Below are 22,490 nucleotides of genomic sequence, written 5' to 3' on the forward strand. Positions count from 1 at the left end.
AGTCCGAAAGGAACCCGAGTGGAGTCCAGGAGCCTCGCTCGCGGGCGGCCCGTGGGCGGCAGCCGGGCTGGGCGGGCGCCGGCGGGGCGGCCCCCCAGTAAGATGTGCGCGGCGCCGCGGGGCGCCCCCCACTCGCAGCGGCGCTCAGGAGCCGGGCTGCTGGGCCAGGCGGCGCCTCGGGGGCTGCTGCGCGCCCGCGCCTAGAGCTGCCGCCCCAGGGAGCCCGCCACGGCCGCGCCCCGGGCACGCTCGGCGGCGCCCAACGATGACCGCTCCCTGGCGGCGCCTCCGGAGTCTGGTTTGGGAATACTGGGCCGGGCTCCTCGTGTGCGCCTTCTGGATCCCGGACTCGCGCGGGATGCCCCACGTCATCCGGATCGGTAAGGGCTCCCCGGAGCCGGGGGTCTCCGTGCGCCCGGGCGGGGGCGGGAACGGGGGGCCACTGTACGCGATCCCAAGAGATTTCCCACCCTCTCTCCACGCTGCCGGGGCCGGGTGACCACCAGGAGCTCGTCCCGGTGAGGACAAAGTTCCAAAGCCGGGGTCATGGGCCTTACTTATTGGAGAGGAGGCAGACGGGTTGCGGCGGGCGAGGGGCCCTTGGCGCGCTCCTGGGAGGCCAGAGCTGGCGGAGTGTAGCGAAGCGTTCCGGTCCCAGCCCGAGTCGCGGGCGCATTTCCCGGCTACTGCCAGCAGGACCGGCCGCAGACCGAGTTCTGGGACCTGGCTTCTCCGCGAAGCGGGAACCCTGGGGAAGGCGCCAACTTCTCTCCCTTCCTCGTTCCCCGAGGGCCCCTCTCCCCCACCTGGGGCAGGGCTCGAGCGGCCGCGGCGGGGACGCAGGATACGGCTTCGCATGACAAGGGCGGCCGGTCTCCTCTCCCGGTGGCTGCCCTCGGCCTCGGTGGCCCCCGTTCAGCCCCGTGGCGCGGGGCAAGGGAGGAGCGGCCCCCGCCGGTCGCTCCAGCCATCCGTCGCGGTCGAGGCCTCTCCTTCGCCTGGGGCAGCGCAGGCAGGGGGAAGGGAACGACGGAGCCCGCCCAGCGCAGCCAGGGAAGGCGACAAGAGGGATGCGAGGGGATTTTAAAGTTAGCCGAAATCCCTCCGTAGCTGGCGGCGGCCGGCGGGGCTGCGTGCGGCGTTCTGGGACTCCGGCGTCCCCGCGTCTCTTCTCGCCAGAGGCTCTTACTCGGGGCTTTAACTTTGTTGAGGCATCCTGTAGGCAGCGCTCCGGGCTGTGCGGGATGCCTCCGAGTGTCCCAGGCCCGAGACCGCCAGGGCTGGGCCCGGCCTGGCCACGCGGGAGCCTCCGCCACGCAGGCCCTGCGCCCGCCACCAGGCCGGAGACTTGGGCCGCCTGGGTTCGCGAGGCGCCACCACCAGCATCTGGAGCAAGGAGGCCAGAGCTCTGCTGGGCCAGGGCCACCTTGCTCCCCTGTGGCTCTAATCTAGGCACGGACTCTGCGCTGCCAGCGCCGTGACGGGGTGTAGGGAACCACTGTCGAGCTCGGTTTCCCTCCTTTAGGTTTTCCTAGGAGGCAGTCAGAAATCTGTCTCTCTCCTGGATTCCAGATCCTCTTGAACTGGACATCTGGACGAGGGTAGAGCACAGTCCTCAGCTCTGCCCACGCTGGGGTCTTTCCGTTTATGCCCAGGACCCTGGCAGGCAGACATTGGAGGCAGAGGAATCCAGGCACCCGACTCTGGGGACAGCCCTCGTGACCAGGCTTAACCCTTTGCAGCCCAGTCTGCTCCTGGCAAGACAAAAATATCTCTTCTATCTCTGCACCTTTGCCTGCCCCAGCGCCCAGTTTGGTCACCATTCTAGGAGCAGGCAGCCCCCTAGTAGTGGACCAGTTCTTCCTTTATTCCCTGCTTCTTTCCCTGTTTTTTTGTGGGCCTGCATGGTAGGGTGCCCTTGGGAGAAAAGAGGGGGACCCAAAAGGTGCTATGCACCCAGCCCATGCATTGCAGTTCCCTCTTCCGTGGTCCTTCCTCCACAGGGGTGGGATGGGCATGCTCCTAGCCCAGCGTCAGGGGTGGCAGTCTTTGGGGGGCCCAGGAAGAGAAGGAGCAGGTGAGGGAAGCCCCGGAAGGCTGAGCTGAGGAGGGGCAGGATGATGTATCCTCACCCGCTCCTTCTTACTGTGAAATTGACTTGCACTGGGGGACTCCTCACTGCCCTGAGGGGAAGCCCGAAGCCTGCCCGCCCTTTCTTGGGTTCATCGTGTAATATGCAATTAAGGATGGCAAAGCCCTCCTCTCTTCTAATCTTCTTCGTATTAAGCCCCAGGATTAATTAGCGTGTTGGTCCAAGCCATTTATATCCAAGAGCCCTGCCCCATTTGATTCCCAGCCCGAGGACTGGGGTGTTGGGCCGATGCCGAACGTGACTGCCGGAGCTGTGCCAGCTTGGATGGAGGATGGGAAGGCTCTGAGGCCCCTGGGCTTCTCTGGAGCTTCCTGGGGAGCTGAACTTCTGTCCTTCTGAGCACAGGCTGGAGTCTCAGCTGGAGCCAGGGGCTACAGCGGACCTGGCACAGAGAGAGACACACACACAGAGAATCTCATGCTGAAACCCAAACACAGCATCTTGGCTGGGCCTGATGCCATCTCCCTTTTTCTCTCTCTCCCCACCCCTGGGATCTCAGCGCTCTGGCTAGGGCCACAGGAATTGAGGCCTTGGAAATTGGGCTCCGGCGTGTGCTGGGTGCTTCTGGTTCCCAAGACTGGTGCCTGAGCTGGCTGCGCTGACAGCCGAATCCTTGCCTAGCAGGCAGGCGTCGCCTAGCACCAGCCTGGGAGAGGGGTTTCCTGCAGGTGTGCAAGGGGCTCTCTGGGCTGGGGAGCAGCGTACCCGCTCCCTCTCTTTGTGCCTTTTTTGGGGGGCTGAAATTTCCTCTTAGACAAGGAGATGGATAGCTCAGCAGTGTGACAGAGTGTTCAAACAATCCGTCTTGAATAGATGAATTGCATTGCTCTGTCTTTTTGTAATTGTGTCTATCAGAGGGAGAGGTCAAGGCATTGATTGCTTGGATGGTTTGCAAGTAACAAAGGAGAGTAAGGAAGAGAGCGAGGGAGAGAGAGTAATTGGATTGTAGTCTGCAGGAAAAAAATGATCATTGATTATTTTATATGAATATGTGGAAGATGTATTCTGCGTGTGGTTATCAAGTGTTGCTTATTGAAGGTTTTCAAGGCATATTGTTCAACATTTTATTATTATTATTATAATCGTTATTATTGTTCAGATGGATCCTAGTCTTAACTCACAGAAAGCAGCTTAATGCGTGGGTCCTCTCAGTGCTTCAGTGGCCTCATGTGGGGACCTGGATTTCCTGGTTATGTGACCTAGAAGCTGAAGTGGAGGGGCCCTGGGCTGGGAGCCAGGAGGCCTGGGTTTTCTCCTCTGCCTTCCACCAATTTCCTGAGCCATCTTGGTCAAATTACACTCTCCCACCAACCTGGAGCCTCAGTTTTCCCATCTGTAAACTACTGAGTTGGCCGTGATGGCTGGGGATATTCTGTGGTTTCAAAGTTCCCTTTAGTGCAGGCTGGTGGGGACTGTCAGTGCCATAGTAGGTTTCACGGCTAGATCATCCGTCGTGTTACATACATACTGTAGGATAGAGGGCCAGCCTGGAATTTGAAAAGGGAAACAGACAGTGGGGCGATAGCTGGGGAGCTCGAGTGGACGATGGTGATCTCTAGCCAGCCAGGTGGGGAGGTTCAGAGCCAAACGACTGCAGAGACATAAAGCAGGTGTGTGTGGAGGGGTGGAAGGTGGGAGGGAAAGGCTGGCTCAGCACTGGCCCCTCGGAGCATCTACAGACAGAGCAAAAGAGTTTCGAGGCTCTGAGCCTGAGCTGGGGGCAGGGGTGGTGGAGAGGGGTGGCGCGGGGTAGCGGGTACTGCAGTCTGTTCCAGGGGCGTGAGGTCCCCTCGCCCAGAGTTCCCAAGTCAGCCCTGTCTGCATCTCCTGCGATCAGTTCATCCAAATGGTCCTGAACGTTCGTCTCCTGAGTTTGGGAGCTGCTATGCGTAAAACAATGAGAAATTTCTCACAGTGACTGGTGATGCGCTGAAACATCCCGCCGTGTTGAGCAGACAGGCGCTGAATGAAGATCAATAGGGTTTCCCCCCCTGGAAGCAAATAGCTTCAGACAAGACCTGGGAGTGGCCCGAGGGGCCTTAGAAAGCATTAACTTCAGGAATTTCTGCCTCCACTTTCTAGCCCAGCTGCTCCTGTCAGCCCGGGCTTCCCTCCTTCTCGAGCTGGAGTTTCATTTCTTCTTGATGCCTGCCTTGCATCTGCGCTAAACAGTCTTTTGACGTCAGGATGATCTGGGGTTTTTAGAGGTGGTTGATGCGGGGTGAGCCAGCACAGTGTCCCGACCAGGCCCTTCCAAGGTCACTCGCATCCCCCTGCTGCCGGCATGACAGTTGACTTCAGAAGCCCAGCCCACTGTGCTCTTTCAAAAGGGCTCTGAGGAGCAGCTCTTCATCCCACCCTTCAAAACGCAGGGCTGCTTGGCTGCCTTTAGGATCCTTCGTGGGGCCTGTGAGCCTCCCTGTCAGTGCCATTGTAGGTTTCACAGCTAGATGAGTCCCCACGTTCCCACAGGCCCCGTGTCCCTGCTCCAGGAAACAGCCACCTCCGTGGGGAGGGGGGAGGTACAGATGCCCTATGGGTGGGGGCGTGCAAGGTCACATGCAGAGGAGGCTCAGGGCTGCTCTTTTAGGGGAAGACCTGGTTGTGCTCCACCACTGGGACTGTTTCTGATCTGCTGAGGCCAGGCTTCGTCCAGGCTGTCACAGTCAGCTGCCCCAGCCTCTGCCTCCTGCTGCTTCCGCCTGCACCCTGCCTTGCTTGCTCAGGACCCTCCAGAGGGAACCAAGAGAGCTGATGTTCCCTCTCGGCTGGGCGGCAGCAGCAGAGGAGCCCTGGGCTCCCCAGGCCCTGCCTGGCAGCAGAGAGGACTGAAACTCCAGGAGCAGGGCCCTTCCTCTGGGGCCTGCCCCCAGCAGGCCCTGGCTTGTCCTCCCGAGGTGCTTTGGATGGACAGGTGGGCCAGGGGCGGGCCTGGTGCAGACAGGCCTTGGACTTGTTGGCTGGAATAGCTCTTCTCGCAGGTGCTGATTCCCCAGCAGCAGCGCCAGGGGGCAGTGTGCCTGTGCTGAGGTGGCCGTGCGTCTCTTGCCTGGGACCCCACCTGGGTCTGGAGCGAAATCAAAATAGGAAAACAACACACAACCGCAATGCAATGGCCCTGGTTTATTGAGCACTTACTAGCTGCCAGGGACTATGCTTTTCAAACAGTGACTGGTAATGTGACTAGTAAGTGCTCGAGACATGTAGCTGTCGCATTTTTTTTCCCTCACCATCTGGTTTAGCTTTCACAAACACCCTGCAGACATTATCCTCATTTTGCAGATGAGGAAACTAAGCTTGGTGAGGTCACTTGCCCAGGATCACGTGGCCAGTGAGTGGTGGATGTGGGATAAGAATTCCCACCAGCCTGACCCCAGATCCTGTGCTTTTAACTGTCTGTGTAGTCGGAAGATGGGAAGCACTGATTTTCATAGGCGCTGGGTGCAACGCCCCCTCCCCCCATGGTTCTGGGTGCTGAGTGTAGCCTGAGAGGCCTGGGCTGTATGGGCTTTGCAACATTTAACCCTACCAGTGCCGGTTTTCAGCGTCAGACTGTCCTTGCTGATGGACCAAGTGGTAGTTATGCTTCCTGTAGAGGAAAGGTATGGATGGTCTTTCCCGCCCTTCCCGCATGTGCAACGCACAACCGTACACTGACTACATCCCACCTTGTCCGGGCATCTGGACTCTGCCTGACACTTTAATCTGAGCCCGAAATAAAGGTTGGACTCTCCCTTGGTTGTGTTCAGTCCACCCACAGGAATCCCTCTACTCTAGAAACTCCAGCCTACATGTCACCCTGGCAGCCACCAGGCTGTCCTCAAAGACATCATCAGAGCATTGAGGAAACCCCAGGGCCCTGTGTCTGTGTCTCCCTCCATCCTCTTCAGCTAGTGGCCTGGCCAGAGAAGGTGGTCAGCAAATTAGTTCTTGTCCTCTCTTCCTTCCCAATCCCATCTCCCCTCCAACATCCTTTCCAGGCTAATAGGTTTTATGGTCATTTTATTTTTAAGCAAGAGTCACATTCCAGCCTTCTAAATAGAGCCTGCATTGCTGTGAACTGAGACTGGTGGACAATAGGAGGGTAAAGTCCTCTGACACTGGGCCCAGGAATATGTGTTGCTGTCCCACAGACACTGTGGGTTGGATGTGGGGACCTGGGTGCAAGAGCTGCCCAGTCCCCCCTTCCCCATGCCACGTCTGCAGGAGCAGAGGAAAACCCACGCCTACCCTTCTCCTACACCTTGTTCCTTCTTCCAGGGGACATAGGGAGACTGGGTTGTGGTGGCTGCAGGGACTGACCTGTTCTTGAAGTGGGGAAACTGCACTGCTCAGAGTGCCCACAGAAGTGACAGATTCGGAACAGGCACGATTGGAGGGGTCATGTTATTTTCCAGGGCCTCAGTTTCCCCATCTGTAAAATGGGGATGAGACTTCCTGCCTCTCGGAGTCAAATAGATGGGATGTCATTTCAAAAAAGCTTAGATGCTGTTCAAATATCAGCATTTCTTCTTGTTTTTGTTGGAGGAGAGGAGTCTGACACCAGCACAGGGTGGGACTGGGGTGAGGTGAGGGAGGCGGCAGGGGAGCAGGATTTAAGGAGGCTGTCAAGTGGTGACCCTGCTCTTGCATGACTGAACGTGACATTGAGCACCTCCTTAAATTTTGTGCCCCAGGTGCCTCACTGGCCTGTACCTATTAGCACCTGTGTTTGTTCTGAAGTCCCTGTTTTCTTCTGCTTCTCTTTGTGCTCCAGACACCAAATCCTAATTGAGTGTGAGTGATTGAGAGAGGGGAGAAGACTGGATTGAGGGCCAGGGCACTAGGTTTGAGGACAACAGGTCATTCTGATTTTGCTTTTGTTTCCCTTCAGCCACATTTTATACCTGCTGGACCCCTGAGCACTCGGCCCCCACCTTACCTTGATTTATCTCCTTCAGAATTACCAGCAGGGTCCACACTATCTCAGCGCCAGCCAGGCTCTCCCCTCCCCACAAAGCTCGGGTTCCCACGTTCCTCTTCTTGCTTCCTTTGACCTTTGTACTTTGTTCACTAACGCTCACTGGCCTTGGCTGTAGCTATGCTTGTGGGTATGTGCAGGGCTTTCTCTAGTAAAGAAGTTTTTGGAGTCAAAAAATATATTTCATCGATTCTAAGATTGACTCTTTGCCCCACATTTTCACATCTCTGAAATCAGTCTGTGTCTGACATGTCAAGTCCAAGTTTACTTGCAGGATTTTTTCTTTCTTGGCACCTTAAAACATGATGGTATGTCTCGGGTTTGATGAAATGTGGTGGATCTGAGTTTGAGTGGGAGTCTAACGTGCTAGCTGTGTGACCTTGGGCAAGTCACTTCACCTCTGAGCCTCCATTTCCTCATCCACATATGGTTGAACCTTATAGGGTCTTCACAGGGTTGTCGTGAGGACTAAAGGAGATAAAGTATATAAAGCTCTTTGCACAGTGCCTGATAATAAATGTTAGGAGAAAAAGGATTCCCCAACAGTGGAGGCTGTGTCTCCGCCATCAGGCTCTGAGCTCTCAGGCTCTCTGCTTCTTATATACCCTCTGCCTTGTGCCAGCCTTGTGATCAGTACCCCATGCAGCTCAGTACATGGTATTTGCCCATTTCTGACATACCCATATGCCCAGCAGTGGAATGGATGTCTCTGGCAGCCTGTGACAGTTACCTGCCACAGTTACCTGCTCCCTGCTAGGGAGCAAGAGGGGTGCTCTTCTGAGGAGGCTTCTATATGTCCAGAAGCTCCCAGACTCCTCCTGGCCTGTTATTTATCACACACCTGAAGCCCGCGGGGTGTTGGTCCTTCCCTACATTTGCAGTGTTTTAAGTGAAATGTGTTTTGCATGTATGCAGAGCTGGGAAGACCCTGGTTATGGGGTGCTCTTGAGGGATTGGTCCAGGGAGTCCTGCTCAGTCCTCTTGGATGTGGAGTCCAAGCTTGCTTCCGGAGCAAGCCAGTGCAGAGAGGGTCTGCAGCTGGAGGCTGGGCCCCAGGGGATAGACACTGCTGGCTCTGCTGGGAGACACCAGGTAATGAGGCCACAAAAGCGGGGGAGGAGAGAGTCCCCATGGTGATCTTAACAGATCGGAGATAATGAGATGGAGTGATATCTGGGGGGGAGTGGCAGCTTCCACTTCAAATCCTTTGGTGCTATGCTGAATGGTGGTTAAGGAAGGCAGAGGGAAAAAGAGGAGGGAGATGGAGCTAAGATTCCAGTTTGTGTGAAGAGGGTTCCAATCCATAAGATACAATTAAGTCTTGTGCTATTAAAGGGACTGATGCAGACAGGCTGCGATGGAAGGGGGTTTGTAGAGTTCTCAGAACCACTGCAGGGATGAGCTCTTTAAATATAGGAATGAGAGAGACTTCTGCAAAGCCTTCCTGCATCTGCTTTGCAGAACTGAAATATGCTACTCCAAAAAGCCTGCCCAATTGGGCGGAAAAGCAGGAGCAGGGAGCCAAAGCCTTCCCAGGGCTCCAGGCATCACATTTCCTGTCTGTGGTGAAGAATCACAGAATCCACGCTGAAAAGAACCCCAGGGGTCAGTCTAGGCCTCTGCTTCTGCAACATTAACATGCATCAGAATCACCTGGAGCGCTCAGTAAAATACAGACTGCTGGGTCCCATCCCCAGAGCTTCTGATTCAGTGGGTCTGGGTGAGGCCTGAGAATTTTCATTTTAATAGGTTCCCAGATAATGCTGATGCTGCTCATCTGAGGACTACACTTTATTTATTTTTATTTTTTATTTATTTTTATTTTTGCGGTACGCGGGCCTCTCACTGTTGTGGCCTTGCACAGGCTCCAGACGCGCAGGCTCAGCGGCCATGGCTCACGGGCCCAGCCGCTCCGCGGCATGTGGGATCTTCCCGGACCGGGGCATGAACCCGTGTCCCCTACATGGGCAGGTGGACTCTCAACCACTGCGCCAGCAGGGAAGCCCAGGACTACACTTTAAGTAGCACTGTTCTAAGTCACGGGAGGACCCCCCCCCCTGTCCCCCATAGGTGGATATCTAGTCTCTGATTGAATACCACCCATAACAGGAAACTCACCACTTTTCAACCGTGCTTTGTTCTTTATTGCAAATATACGGGCCCACTCCGATCTTTGTTGCAAAATTTCCCCTAAAATTGGTTTTCCTGCAGTTCTGGGGAAGGCAGTATGACTTGGACGTTGAGAGTATAGGTTCTGAAATCCATCTGTCTTGAGTTTGAGCTCTCATTCCTTCCTTCCAGGCTGTGTCACTTTGGGTAAGTCACCTAACTTCTCTGAGCCTAGATTTCCTCACCTATAAAATGGAGATAGTCATAGATTTGACTTCATGGGATCATTGTGAGAATGAACATGATTGGCCCAAAGGAAATTCTGAATACATTTTAGCAGTCTAACTTGTGGATAAGCTCACAGGTTCTGGAATGCAACAGCCTGAGTTTGAGGGCTGCCTCCATCATTTCCCACCTGTGGGATCTTGGGCAAATTATTTAATCTCTAATAATAATAATAATAATAATAATAATAATAATAATAATACCTGCCTCACGGGGTTTTTATAAGGATTAAATGAGTTAATGCACATAATATGTTTAGACTACAGCCATGGTAAGCACTCAATAAATGTTGTCCATTGCTCTTACTGTTGTGCTTACCCCGCCCCCTGATTCTGGTTTGGATTTGCACCCTATCCCACAGTGCAACCCTACAGAAATGTAAAGACATTTCTCCGGACTAAAGATAACCAGTTCTTTCAGCACGGTGTCCAGAGCTAACCACAGTCCTGCTTATGTATTAAAAACAGAAAACTCATCCTCTCCTCACATCTCAGCATCGGTGTCTACTTCTACACCCCCCGATTATTTCAGGCTTTTCTGCAGCTGTTTCACTCTGTTGATTTATACTGGGCTGGTGTCTCATGAGATCACAAGGTCCTTTACACGGGCACCGCTGCCGATCTATCACTTCTCTCACCCTCTCTGTGGCAGTTGATCTTTTGAGCCTGAAGGCAGGACCTGTCATTTATCCCTGGTAAATCCTATCGTTGAACCTTCAGGCAGTTAGTCTTGCTCTTTGTTTCTGGACCACCAAAGCCTGTTCCCATCTATCCATCCTTGGGAGGTGGGCATGGATTTCACCCTCTTCTTCCTCCTTGGCCTGCTCCAGGGGTTTGTGATAGAGAAGTAAGTGGTTATTGGCCTGCAGTATGGTTGAGGTTGGGAACCACGGATGTGGACAGTGGAGTTTTGTGGCTTCCTTTCTGTTGTCTGGCATGCTTCGTGCCATCTGAGCCTGGGATGAGCATGCCTTCCCTCACTTCAGCCATCCCGGCCATCAACACATTAGGCAGGAAATGACCAATGTCAGAGTCTGTTGGCTTTCTTCGGTGGTCTTAGATCCACTACCCTACACTTGAACCAGCTTTGAAATCCCACTGGGCTCCTCGTGCTTTCAGGCCCTTTAGGACCTGCCGTGGTTGGCATCTCCAGACCCATGCACTGTCCCTCCTTGCCTCACACACACTCTCTGCTCCTCTATACCAAACATCTAAGTCCCCAGAAAGCACTGTGCCTTCCCTCACACTTGGCCTCTGCTCTTGCTGTTCTTTCTGGCTGACTCCTAGTTATCCTTCAGGTCTCAGCAAACATGTGTTGTCCTCCAGGAAGCCTTTCTTGACTCCCACCTCCTTCTGTGAGTCACCACAGCACCCTGAACTTCCTTTGTCATAGCACTTACTGAATTGTAATTCTTGGTTACCTTAGAGAGAAGGTCTCTTAGAGAATCTTAGAGACAAGCGTGGACCACAGCTGGCTTATTCACCACTTTCCCAATGCATCTAGCATCGTGTGTGGCACACAGTAGGCGATTAATAACTATCTGTTAAATCAATGAGTGCCTTGATACATACAGTCATTTGCATATAAGTCCACCCAACAACCTTCTCATTCAGCTCAACACTTTTTCCATATTGTCAACAAGGAATTCATGAAAGACATTGTTAGATTCTTCTGTGAAGTCAGTGTCCTAATGCTGTCATGGTGGTCTGCTCCATCAGTTCAGCACCTTCTATGCCAAGACCTCTCCCGTGAGGTCTGCTGGGCAAAGCTGGAGTGTTTAGGGGAGTGGGCCTTTCTTTCTCAGGCCTAGAACTCGTCTTTACATCCATTGTCTGGTTCATATCATGATGATTCTCTTCTCGAGAGAGGCACAAGCTGTCGACTTCAAGAAGAGGCAAAAGAAAAGACCGTGATCCTCCTGTCTTTTCTGACCTCTTCCCTCTCTCCTTCCCATTTGCCCCTCAGTATCTCTGCTGCTCCCTCTGGGAACTGAACCACGGAAGAGAACTTCTGCGGTTCCATCCTCAGCAGACGGATCACTCAGTTAGCTTCCAGGCAGAACTGCAGCTGTGCCACTTGTGCTACCACCAGCCACAGGTCAGGCTTCTCCTTTTCCTGTTTATGCCACATCACTGGATCCTGCTAGGATGTGTAGACAACAGGTTTACATGACAGGTTTGTGTCAAGTGAGGTGTTGACAGTTAACCTGGAGAGTCAGGCTGTATAGACAGTCAGCCTGGGCCATTTAACCCTGGGAGCATAAACGCCATCCACAGTGGGTTTAGAGAGTGTGAATGTGTGCGTGTGTGTGTGTTTGTGTACTTGTAAGAGATGACCAATGGACGGGTTGCTTCTCAGGCACAAGCTTCCCAAAGTGGGGCTCAACAGCCATTCTTCATCCCAAGCCTGATGAGTGACTACAGTGACTTTACTTTGGATCAGTGGGGAAACTGAGGGCTTAAGTGATGGTCCCAATTCCCGGCTGACCGGGCTGACCTGTCTACAGAATTTGTGTAGCTGAGAGTGAGGGTGGGACAGGTTTGCAGGGGAGCACCGAGCTTCCCCTCCTGAACGTGACAGGACTGGGCTCTCCCCTGAGACTAGGACCTCCCCTTTCTTGCTTCTCTCCCCAAGGAAACAGGTGACACATTATGAGCAGAAAGAGCCTGTTGCCTACATGGCCATTTTTCCTGCCCAGTTTAATAGAGGTGACAGCCGTCTATTTTACTTGTCTCGTAACATCGAATCAGTAAATAAAATACGGGTGAACTCTCAGGTTTAGTTATGGCTGGTCCATGGGCACCGAGGGCTGGGGGAGAGTTGAGCAGAGAGATTGAATTCCTGGCTTCTTACAAGAGAAGCTGAGCCTTGTCTCTTCCTCTGGATCCAGAAAGTCTTCCTGTGCTGGAGAAGGCCAGGCAGACTCATCCTGTTTGACAGTCTCTGAGTCCGTGGAAGAACCAGAACACAATCACAGGTTGGGAGACTGAGGAATGAAAAGGGGAAGTGACTTGTGCCACATCCCTTGGTGAGCCATGGAAAAATCAAATGAAAACATGGGTCCCGGGGCTTCCCTGGTGGCGCAGTGGTTGAGAGTCTGCCTGCCGATGCAGGGGACACGGGTTCGTGCCCCAGTCTGGGAAGATCCCACATGCCGCAGAGCAGCTGGGCCCGTGAGCCATGGCCGTTGAGCCCGCGCGTCCGGAGCCTGTGCTCCGCAACGGGAGAGGCCACAACAGTGAGAGGCCCGCGTACAGCAAAAAAAAAAAAACAAAAAAAACCATGGGTCCCTGACCCACCCCCAGTCTATTAAGAAAATCACATCCACTTTCCTATTACACACACACAAATCTGCACACATTTGAAGCTTTAAATTTGCAGTCTTAAGAGACTAGATTTTTCAGTGTGGCAAAACGGACCTACAAAACCTCTATTTCACATTGAGGGAGAGATACGAATCATTCATATGTGTTTATAAAAGCTGGTAGATAATGATAACAACCTGTGTAGTCCTGGGAGTGGTGGGGAAATTAAGGTCCACCCCAACCTCTGCTTTCAGCACCACGGAGAGCAGCCAGGCCCTGGGGTAGTGAGTGGGCGCCACCTGCATGCTGATTCTTACAGTGGAGGCGATGTGGTTATTGTGAGGTCTTGCTAAACAGGCATTCTTTTTCCAAATGCTATTCCTCTAGGACGTTGCTGTTCATAAACCAGACTGAGATGTGGAACAGGTACACAGTAGGCTAGTAAGAACTGTTATTTGTGGTCGTTCAAATCGAGTAGCTCACAGTAAAAGAAAATGGAGTGAATGGATAGAATTTTCTCCTTTTTTGTTTCCTCCCACATAATTGTTCTTAAACCTTTGGTGCCTTGTATGGCTTGTCTGCTAGGGAGCAGTAGCAGACGACAAAATGAGTGAACATTCCGTTGTCAAATATCACACCTGATACCAAGCATCTTTGCTCAGCTTGTCAGCATCATCTTTCACATTGCATTTGGTAAGTAGGCTTATGTTATGTATTTTTATCCCGCTAAATGTGATTTCTTAAAAGTATTTTGTGTGTTATTATTTCCTGAATCGTGGAGCCATGCATACCTATAATAGAGCCATATTTTATGCTAGTAAATAAAATTACTCCTCGTTCAGGTAAATGTGTCACAGCTTTGTGGCATTCCCCAAAGAACCCCAGCAGAAGCAGGTGCTCCACCACCTGGATGTGTCTGAGAAGCCTTGTGATCGGGCTGCGTGTTGACAAAGGTCTCTCCCAGCCAGGAAAGTCACGCCATGAGCGACCTCAGCATACCTTAGAGAAAGGGGGAGTTTTGTCCATCACTGGGTTACTGAGAGTGGCTGAAACACCTGGACTCGAAGCCAAGGGCATAGGAGGCTGAGAGCGTTAGAAAGATAGAGTCTGATGAATTGGCATTGGCCTCTGAACAAGGAGGGAGGCTTAGGTAAATGGACTCCCAGGATTTAGGAGGCAAGATGGCACCTTGAAGTCATACTGCAGATAGAAAGATCTGGATTGGGCAGGAAAGACGTGGGCTATGGTAGGTACAGAGTAAGGCTACTCCGGGGACCCTGGATTGAGACATCTTAGTGAGAGGGGATTGGGGTTTTTGCTGCTCCTGCTTGGATTCTTAGAATCAGAAAAATCTGCTTTGGAAATGTGGCTATTTTTATGCTGCTTGTAATTTAGTGTTTATTTCCTGTCTTTTTCACATGCTCTTTGGGCTGACTCATTGATTCACCAAACACTTCTGGATCGCCTACTCTGTGTACTGCAGAGTACACAGGGCAGGGGATTGCGGGAGTCTGGGGGGTTGGCTCAGCATCTCTGGACCTGGTGGCATCTGAATGGCCTCATGGTAGGTCCAAATAGGTGACCTTAAGTGGTAGCCATGGTTCCTTGAACAGTTAGGTTCATATAGTTCAGGCTAGAGCCCTGCACTTAGATCTTCCTTGTTCTCCTGTTCTGGGGAGGAGTACTGAGGCTCAGAGAAGAAAAGAGACAAGGTAAAAATCACACAGTAGAGCCAGCTGGGAAGCCACATCTCTTCCCTTTCACTCTTCAGTCCTGCCCTTGCTCCTAAATCATTTCATCATTAATATTGTTCTGAGAGTTTTTCCGCCCCTGAGCTGTCAAACCCCATCCTCAAGCCCCACCCAAGGTTCATTTTGGCCAGTTCTCGGTCTCTTGGTAGAAGTGACTTAATTTTCCTAGATAGCGTGGGTACATGTGTAAGTAGGAAGGAAAAGGTTAACAGGGTTTGGTAGCCAATTTTTCATGTTTCCAAAGGATACGATTCTGTCTCCTTGGTGAGAAAGTTCTTCCTTCTGGCCAATTCAGAGTCTTCCTGCTGCTGTGTAAAGCCATCTCATCCACGAGGTGACATTGGCCATTCATGGGGTTTGGGAGGAAACGTCTACAGAGTAAGGTAATTGGGAGCTAGTAGCTTCAGGGGCTTTTTTTCCTGGGGCTGTAGCAAAGGGGCTCTCAGACAATTAAGCTGAAATGGCTGCACTTTCACTCACACGGGTTTGGACAGATTTATAATATTTTCTTTTTTAGAAAATTGGGATTTTTTTTTCATGGAGACAATGATTTATGGAATAATCAATTTCTTTATCTACCTAATCCATGGGCGTGATCTATCAGTGTAGGCATCAATTTCTCCCAGAGGCTGGTGGGGAGTGGACAGCCTTTGAGCCTGTCACCCAGCAGAAGGCAGCTTTTTCCGGGAGCTAATGTGATCCCAGATCTGGATCTGAGGCCTGTAGTAAGGAAGGGGTGGAGCTCCTGCAGCCTCACTCTTTGAGCAAAGATGCTAATTCTGGGCTTCCCTGGTGGCGCAGTGGTTGAGAGTCCGCCTGCCGATGCAGGGGACACGGGTTTGTGCCCCGGTCTGGGAAGATCCCACATGCCGCGGAGCGGCTGGGCCCGTGGGCCATGGCCGCTGAGCCTGCGCGTCCGGAGCCTGTGCTCCACAGCGGGAGAGGCCACAACAAAGATGCTAATTCTTTCTCCTCATCAGTCTTAGCCCCACCCAAAGAGGAGTAAGGTGTAGTATGTGCTACATACAGGTATGGAGACTGAGAGCCAGAGAGGATGCTCAAAGACCAGAGGTTGGAGACGTGAAGTCAGGAGGGGTTATCTCTCAATCTTTGAGGACTGCAGCATAGAAGAGGGGGCAAACCTAATCCTATAGGTCCCAGGAGAGAATTGATGCCAGTTGGGTTATGGTCCAAGAAGGCAGAATTTGGTTCAACACCAGCTGTCTTGTAGTCAGTGATCTTTGAAGATTAAGTGAGATACCTTGGGCGTAGTGAACTTCTTGCTATGGGAGATGTTCAAGAACAGATTGGCCTGGGATGTTTCAGAGGGGCTCTGAATTCCTTTCACTATATGAAATTCTAGGTATCCTCAACTGTGCAGTTAGAGATGCTATAACAATTTGGGCTTTCTGGGTTCCCTAAAAGACCAGGACTGTGCCTGCTGTGGGTTACATAAACTCCATTAAGGCTGAGCTCAGCATGGTGGTTGCAAAGAATATTCTTAAAGTCAGACCCTTCTCTGCATGTCTTCTACAGCAGTTCATCCCTTGGCAGTACCCTTGGGTCAGAAAGGAACCTGGTGGCTGCAGCCAGCTCCAGGGAGGGCCCATCAACATATATGAGCAGTATAATGCCAAATACACTGGCATGCCCGATGTCACTTAATTTGCACGTCTCTCTGACGTAGGGATGGTGACCATCTTTTGCAGATGTAGAAACTGATGTCTGAGGGAGATGGATGGTCCGAAGTCACACAGTTGGTCAAGGTAGAGTTTTGTCCTCTGGTTCACACGTGCAGTTGGTCATTCTCACACGTGCAGTGAGCCTTTTCTGGGCACATGCTGTATTCCAGTCCTCTGTGAGCTGCCAGGACTGCAGGGTGAGCAAGACATATGTAATCCTGGCCTCATGGAGCTTGCAATCTAGCGAAAGACAGACATCAGAGAGTCATTACGAAGGTATCACTTCACACCAGTTAGAATGGGCATCATTAGAAAATCTACAGACTACAGATGCTGGTGAGGGTGTGGAGAAAAGGGAACCCTCTTGCACTGTTGGTGGGAATGTAAATTGATACAGCCACTGTGGAAAACAGTAGGGAGGTTCCTTAAAACACTAAGAATAGAATTATCATATGACCCAGCAATCCCACTACAGGGCATATACCCAGAGAAAACCATAATTCAAAAAGACACATGCACCCCAATGTTCACTGAAGCACTATTTACAATAGCCAGGTCATGGAAGCAACCTAAATGCCCATCGACAGATGAATGGATAAAGAAGATGTGATACATATATACAATGGAATATTACTCAGCCACGAAGAGGAACAAAATTGGGTCATTTGTAGAGACGTGGATGGACCTAGAGACTCTCATACAGAGTGAAGTAAGTCAGAAAGAGAAAAACAAATATTGTATATTAACACATATATGTGGAACCTAGAAAAATGGTACAGATGAACCGATTTGCAAGGCAGAAGTAGACACAGATGTAGAGAACAAACGTATGGACACAAAGGGGGGAAAGTGGGGAGGGGGTGGTGGTGGGATGAACTGGGAGATTGGGATTGACATATATATAGTAACATGTATAAAATAGATAACTAATAAGAACCTGCTATATAAAAAATAAATAAATAAAAATTTTAAAAAAAAGAATCATTACGAGTTCAAAGTGTGTTGCAGAGGGAAGTGCAGGCTGCCAGGGGAACATCAGGAAGGGCTGCCCCAAGGAAGTGACATTTGTGCTTTGACCTGAGGGAAGAGAAAGCGGTGGTTAGGTGATGGCGATGGGGAGGAGTGAGGGGTATGTTCTAGGCAGAGGGAGCAGCATGTACAAATGCCCAAGGCACAGACAGTTGTGTTAAGTTGAAACTCTATGAGCTTTGGAGGTCAAACATGGTCAAATATCAACAATTTCATATGTTTGAAACTAGTGTTTAAAAAACTCAAGCAAGTCTGATGTGAGTGGAGCAAACAGAGGGCATGTTAAAAAAATAAGGCCTGAGTAGTGGGGTTATGGAAGGCTGGATAACCCAAGGTAAGGAAGCTGAACTTTAGCCCCAGGGCACTGGGGAGCCATTGAGGACTTTATGAAGGGGAGCAACAAAACCAGATTGTAGCTTTGAAAAGTCATCCTAGTGGCTGTGTGATGTGACCGCAGGTGTAAGGTTGGAAGCTGGGGGCAGGTGGACAGGCATCAGGAAGCTGTTTAAACAGTCTAGGTAAGAAAGGACAGGATGATGTAGCATGGAGGGTTGGTTAAAGAACAAATGTCCTGTTTCCTGGTCCAGGATTCTCCCCAGAAGCCTGGGCATCCCCTTTGCCCCAGGCCCGAGCACTGGAGGCCAGGCCATGATGGGCATGAGCCACCCTTCCCGGGGCCATGCATCTATTTCTTTTTTTCTATTTTTTTTGCAGTACGTGGGCCTCTCACTGTTGTGGCCTCTCCCATTGTGGAGCTTAGGCTCCAGATGCACAGGCTCAGCAGCCATGGCTCACGGGCCCAGCCGCTCCGCGGCATGTGGGATCTTCCCGGACCGGGGCACGAACTCATGTCCCCTGCATCGGCAGGCGGACTCTCAACTACTGCGCCACCGGGGAAGCCCACGCATCTGTTTCTTGAGTCCTCCATCGATGGATGCCACATCCGCTGTCTGCGAGCTCAGCTGGGCCTCCAGCCCCATTTCATGGTTCCCTGGTTTGACCAGAAAACCCTAGGTGTGTTGCGTCTCCTGGAGGCAGCGAGCACTCCTCAGCGGGTGGTGGTGGCTGCTCCCCTTGTAGCCTCTGCCCAGGCAGGCCTTCAGTGAGTCTTTGGTCTCTGACAGCCTGGCAGGGAGACTCGGGAAATGGGCTCTGTCTGGTCTTGGCTTTTCCCTTAGAAACCTCCAAGGGGCCAGGAGCTTCCCTGTGGCTGAGCTGAAACCCCTTCTCCCACTGAGGGTGGAGCTGCCCTCCTTTTCCTTGGCAGATGTGGTGGGAGGAGGGAGACCTCAGCCTGCAGGACAGGTGCAGGGGTCACTGATACCTAGGACTGTGGCAGCAGGGGTGGGAGTGGCAGCCCCGCGCAGATCTGGCTGGGCTCTGCTTCCAGCGCTCTGAGCTGACGAAATGTTACTATATTCATGAAAATAATTATAGCGATACCTCCCCTCGAAGGCTTACAACGTGCCAGACACTGTGCTAAACATCTTCCAGGCATTCAGTCACTTAATGCAGCAAATGTAAGAGGTAAAGACTTTATCCTCACTTTGTAGATGAGGAAGCAGAACCTGGGGTGATGCACACAGAGGAAGCATTCCATAGATGGTGGCCGATATCATCATCACATCATCATCATCGTCATGATTGCTGATGTTATTTTAAATAATGGACGTAGAGACCTGTCAGAGTGCCCAGTTCATAGTAGGTGCTCAGGAGTATTTATTTATTTATTTATTTATTTATTTATTTTTTTGCGGAATGTGGGCCTCTCACTGCTGTGGCCTCTCCCGTTGCTGAGCACAGGCTCCGGATGTGCAGGCTCAGTGGCCATGGCTCACGGGCCCAGCCGCTCCGCGGCACATGGGATCTTCCCGGACCGGGGCACGAACCCGTGTCCCCTGCATCGGCAGGCAGACTATCAACCACTGCGCCACCAGGGCAGCCCCAGAAGTATTTACTGAATCTCTTTATACAGATTTGGGCAGAAAATGGGGTGAGTGGGCTGGATAGGGAAACCAGCTTGGAACAAGGCTCTACCCAACCCTCTCAGTTCCTGCGGATCTCTGGCTCTCATTCCTCTAGCCCGGGACTTTCTTAGCCCAGTCCCTCCCCTTTCTCATGCATGTAGCCCATCCCCCATTCCTCTAGCCAGGGCACCTGGATTCTTTGGCCCCCCTGGGTGCCCTTTCCTGGCAGCTGCGAGTCATACAAAGACAGCCCTCAGTACCCCCTCTTTGGGCAGCGAGGGTGGATTACAAGACCCCCATCCTTCAGGTCTTCACACTGTGGTTGGCTGGCCCAGTCCCCAGCCACTGGCAGACCCCTCCCTTCACCCGGCCAGACAGAAACCACTTCACCTGCAGAACCATTACCAACTCAAGGCAGGTAGGGCTGTTTCTGATTTCCGTGCTTCTATTCTGTGCTCCCCATCTGTGCCCTCCCTTCTTTGGCCTCTTGCTGAGTTTCTTCTTTCTCTTTTTCTTTCATACTTCGTGTGCTATTGTACGTCTCACCTCTTGCGGAAAGCTTCCTCTGATGCACCCAGGCAGTGGGTTACAACCGTCCCTAAGCCTCCCCGGAGCCTTGCTCTAGCCCCCTTTATCGGTGCCGAAATACCTACTTCCCCACTCTTCTCCCTCATGACCTCAGGGCTTATAATGTTGAGGCTTGTAGACCTCTTGTATTTGCCTCAGACTTTTTTCAAATCTTGTTATTAAAACTACAACACCTTCTGATAGTTTACACTCTTGAAGACAAACTCTGTGGCCTGGAATTCAAGGAATTCTCTTTCTGAACTCTGTTTCTAGGCTCTGCCCTCACTGTCCATCAATTTAATTGCCAGTTCCATTAGTTTTTTAAGTGAGTTAGCCAACATTCAAAAGTGGGGATGGGGGCTTCCCTGGTGGCGCAGTGGTTGAGGGTCCGCCTGCCGATGCAGGGGACGCGGGTTCGTGCCTGGGTCCGGGAAGATCCCACATGCCGCGGAGCGGCTGGGTCCGTGGGCCCGTGGGCCGTGGCCGCTGGGCCTGCGCTTCCAGAGCCTGTGCTCCGCAACGGGAGAGGCCACAACAGTGAGAGGCCTGCGTACCGCAAAAAAAAAAAAAAAAAAAAAAAAAAAAAAAAAGTGGGGATGTTTTATACAAAATCCAGGTTGATGGATTTCCAGGTTCTTTTCCCCACATGTCACAGCCGCCACCTCTCCTTAGCGTGCCTCCCCTGTGCCAGGGCCATTGACTGTCGTGCATGGTGCCCTTTTTCTTGCAGTAGAGTTAAGAAGAAAAAGTAAAATGTTTTGTGTACCTGTGTGCTTATTATCAGGAGTAAGCAGAAGACAAAGAGGGCCGTTTATTTCGAATGTTTCTCTCTCACCAGCCCTACTTCACTTTATGTTTCCTTTTGGCTCCTGCAGGCACTGTGTCCCCTGGACCAGGAGCTTCTCAAAGTCAAGGACCTTATCTCATTCTTATTTATCATGCTAAAAGCAGCTATTGTTCATTGAGCCCTTTTCTGTCTCTTTTTTCTTTTCTTTTTTCTTTTTTTCCCGCCATTTCTTTTTAACCTTCACGATGGCCCTAAGGTGGGTGTACTTTTCCCCATTTTCCAGGGAAGGGATCTCAGTTGTAGTGGGATGAGGGCACCCCTTCAGTAAGTGACAGTGTCGCCACTGGGATTTGAACACCCATCTGCCTGGCTCCAGCTTCATTCCCTGTGTATGCCCAGCAGCTGCCCCAAGCAACGCGCACAGTAAGCAATTAATAAGTGCCCAACAAATCTAATTGAATTCCAGAGTCACAGATGGGATGGAACCGGGTGGGAAACCTCCACCCCGTGTGGACAGTGACACGTTTAGGATGCTCCTGCTTCTTCCTTCCTTCTTTTGACACCTGGCTCCACGAGCTGGTGCTGTGTATCTCTAGGGTAGCATCACCCAGAGTTAAGTGAACACGAGCCAAGAGGGAAATCTGCTATGGTTCCTTCGCTTTACGATGTCTTTGAGGCGCCAGGACGCGGTGCGGGCATCAGAGCTCTGCCGGAGGATTTTAACAACCTCTGTCCTTGTTCGCTCCCTGCAGCGCTCGCAGTGGCCACAGACCCATCACTCCGACACAGTCCCAGCAACTAATTGGGCCTGGATAATAGGCTACACAGACATATGCCGTTTCCCACCCCCTCCAGGCTCTGAGGTGGGATGCAAAGTAGGAGGCTCTGCGAAGCTGCCACTTCTGTTTGGTGGGGTTTGGGGGAGAATGGGGATGGAGGGGAGAGGACGTGCCCCCAACCCAGGCAGGCATGGGGTGCTGGACACCCTCATCCTGGCCAGGCCTTGAGCAGGGGGCACCTACAGTGGGCTGTCTGGTGTCAAAGAGTCCCCTGTGGACGTTTTCAGGAGTGGCTGTCGGAGGGAGAGTTAGAATAGTGTCTGTAAATTCCCCTCACCCAGATCCTGAGATCTCATTATTCCATCGGCCCCCTGGCACCAGGTGGCAACGGGAAGCTTCAGATTCATTTGGGGGGTGTTTTCTTTGCAGAACCTCCAGCTTTCTGTACAAGTGGATAAAGTTCTGGACTAAATGGGGGTGCCTACTTTCCTGGTATTTGGGGCTGACTTTGCCTTCTGACTGCTGTGATGTGCTTTGGGTATATGGATTATACCCCCAAATCCAGACTCTGGGATCCTGAGACTCAAACACACTTCTAGTTTGAGATTCTAGACATCCAGCCTTCCTGGGCCTGGAAGCAGGTCCCTTTCCAGGGAAAGTAGCCTTGGTTGATGGTGTTGGATGTTGCAGCAGGGATGAGGAGGGGCTTAGTCCTGATACCACCTGGGAGGGTGCCAGAGGCCACTTCCCTGGGCCAAGCTCAGTCCTGCCCACTGTAGGAACTGAAAGGCTCGACTTCCTGGAAATTGCAGCGGACCTGGAGGGCAGGCTGGGGGCTCAGCTTCTGTGAAGGTCTGTCTGCATGGCCTTCTTTCTTCCCAGCCCCAAGTAGGTCATGCTGGGGTCATCAGCCCTTCCTGTGGGTCAGCGGATCTGGTGTCTCCACTTCCTGATGCTTACAACCAAAAGAGGACCATGAAACATACCACCACCCTCAGGCTCCATGCTTCCTGGGCCTGCTGGAGGTGGCTCCATCACAGACCAGCGTGAGGCTGAGGTCCCCTTGCTGGGTTTGCAGGAAGATAGTGCGGGGGGCGGGGGGTGCCTCTCAGAGGCC

The 22,490-nt window shown here is 52.1% G+C and overlaps 1 protein-coding gene across 1 annotated transcript in view; it reads left to right on the forward strand.

Annotated features, from left to right (window-relative positions):
- Positions 1–265: 265 nt before the first annotated feature.
- GRIK3 (glutamate ionotropic receptor kainate type subunit 3) overlaps positions 266–22,490 on the forward strand; it is a gene marked incomplete at both ends in the record, with an annotated part of 234,194 nt that continues 211,969 nt past the window's right edge. Inside the window, one exon of the mRNA XM_081225397.1 lies at positions 266–380. Within this exon, the coding sequence (XP_081081523.1) occupies positions 266–380 (115 nt within the window). The remainder of the gene's footprint in view (positions 381–22,490) is intronic.

Source organism: Mesoplodon bidens (assembly GCF_964165515.1).
Source record: "Mesoplodon bidens genome assembly, chromosome: 2".
Lineage (NCBI taxonomy): Eukaryota > Metazoa > Chordata > Mammalia > Artiodactyla > Ziphiidae > Mesoplodon > Mesoplodon bidens.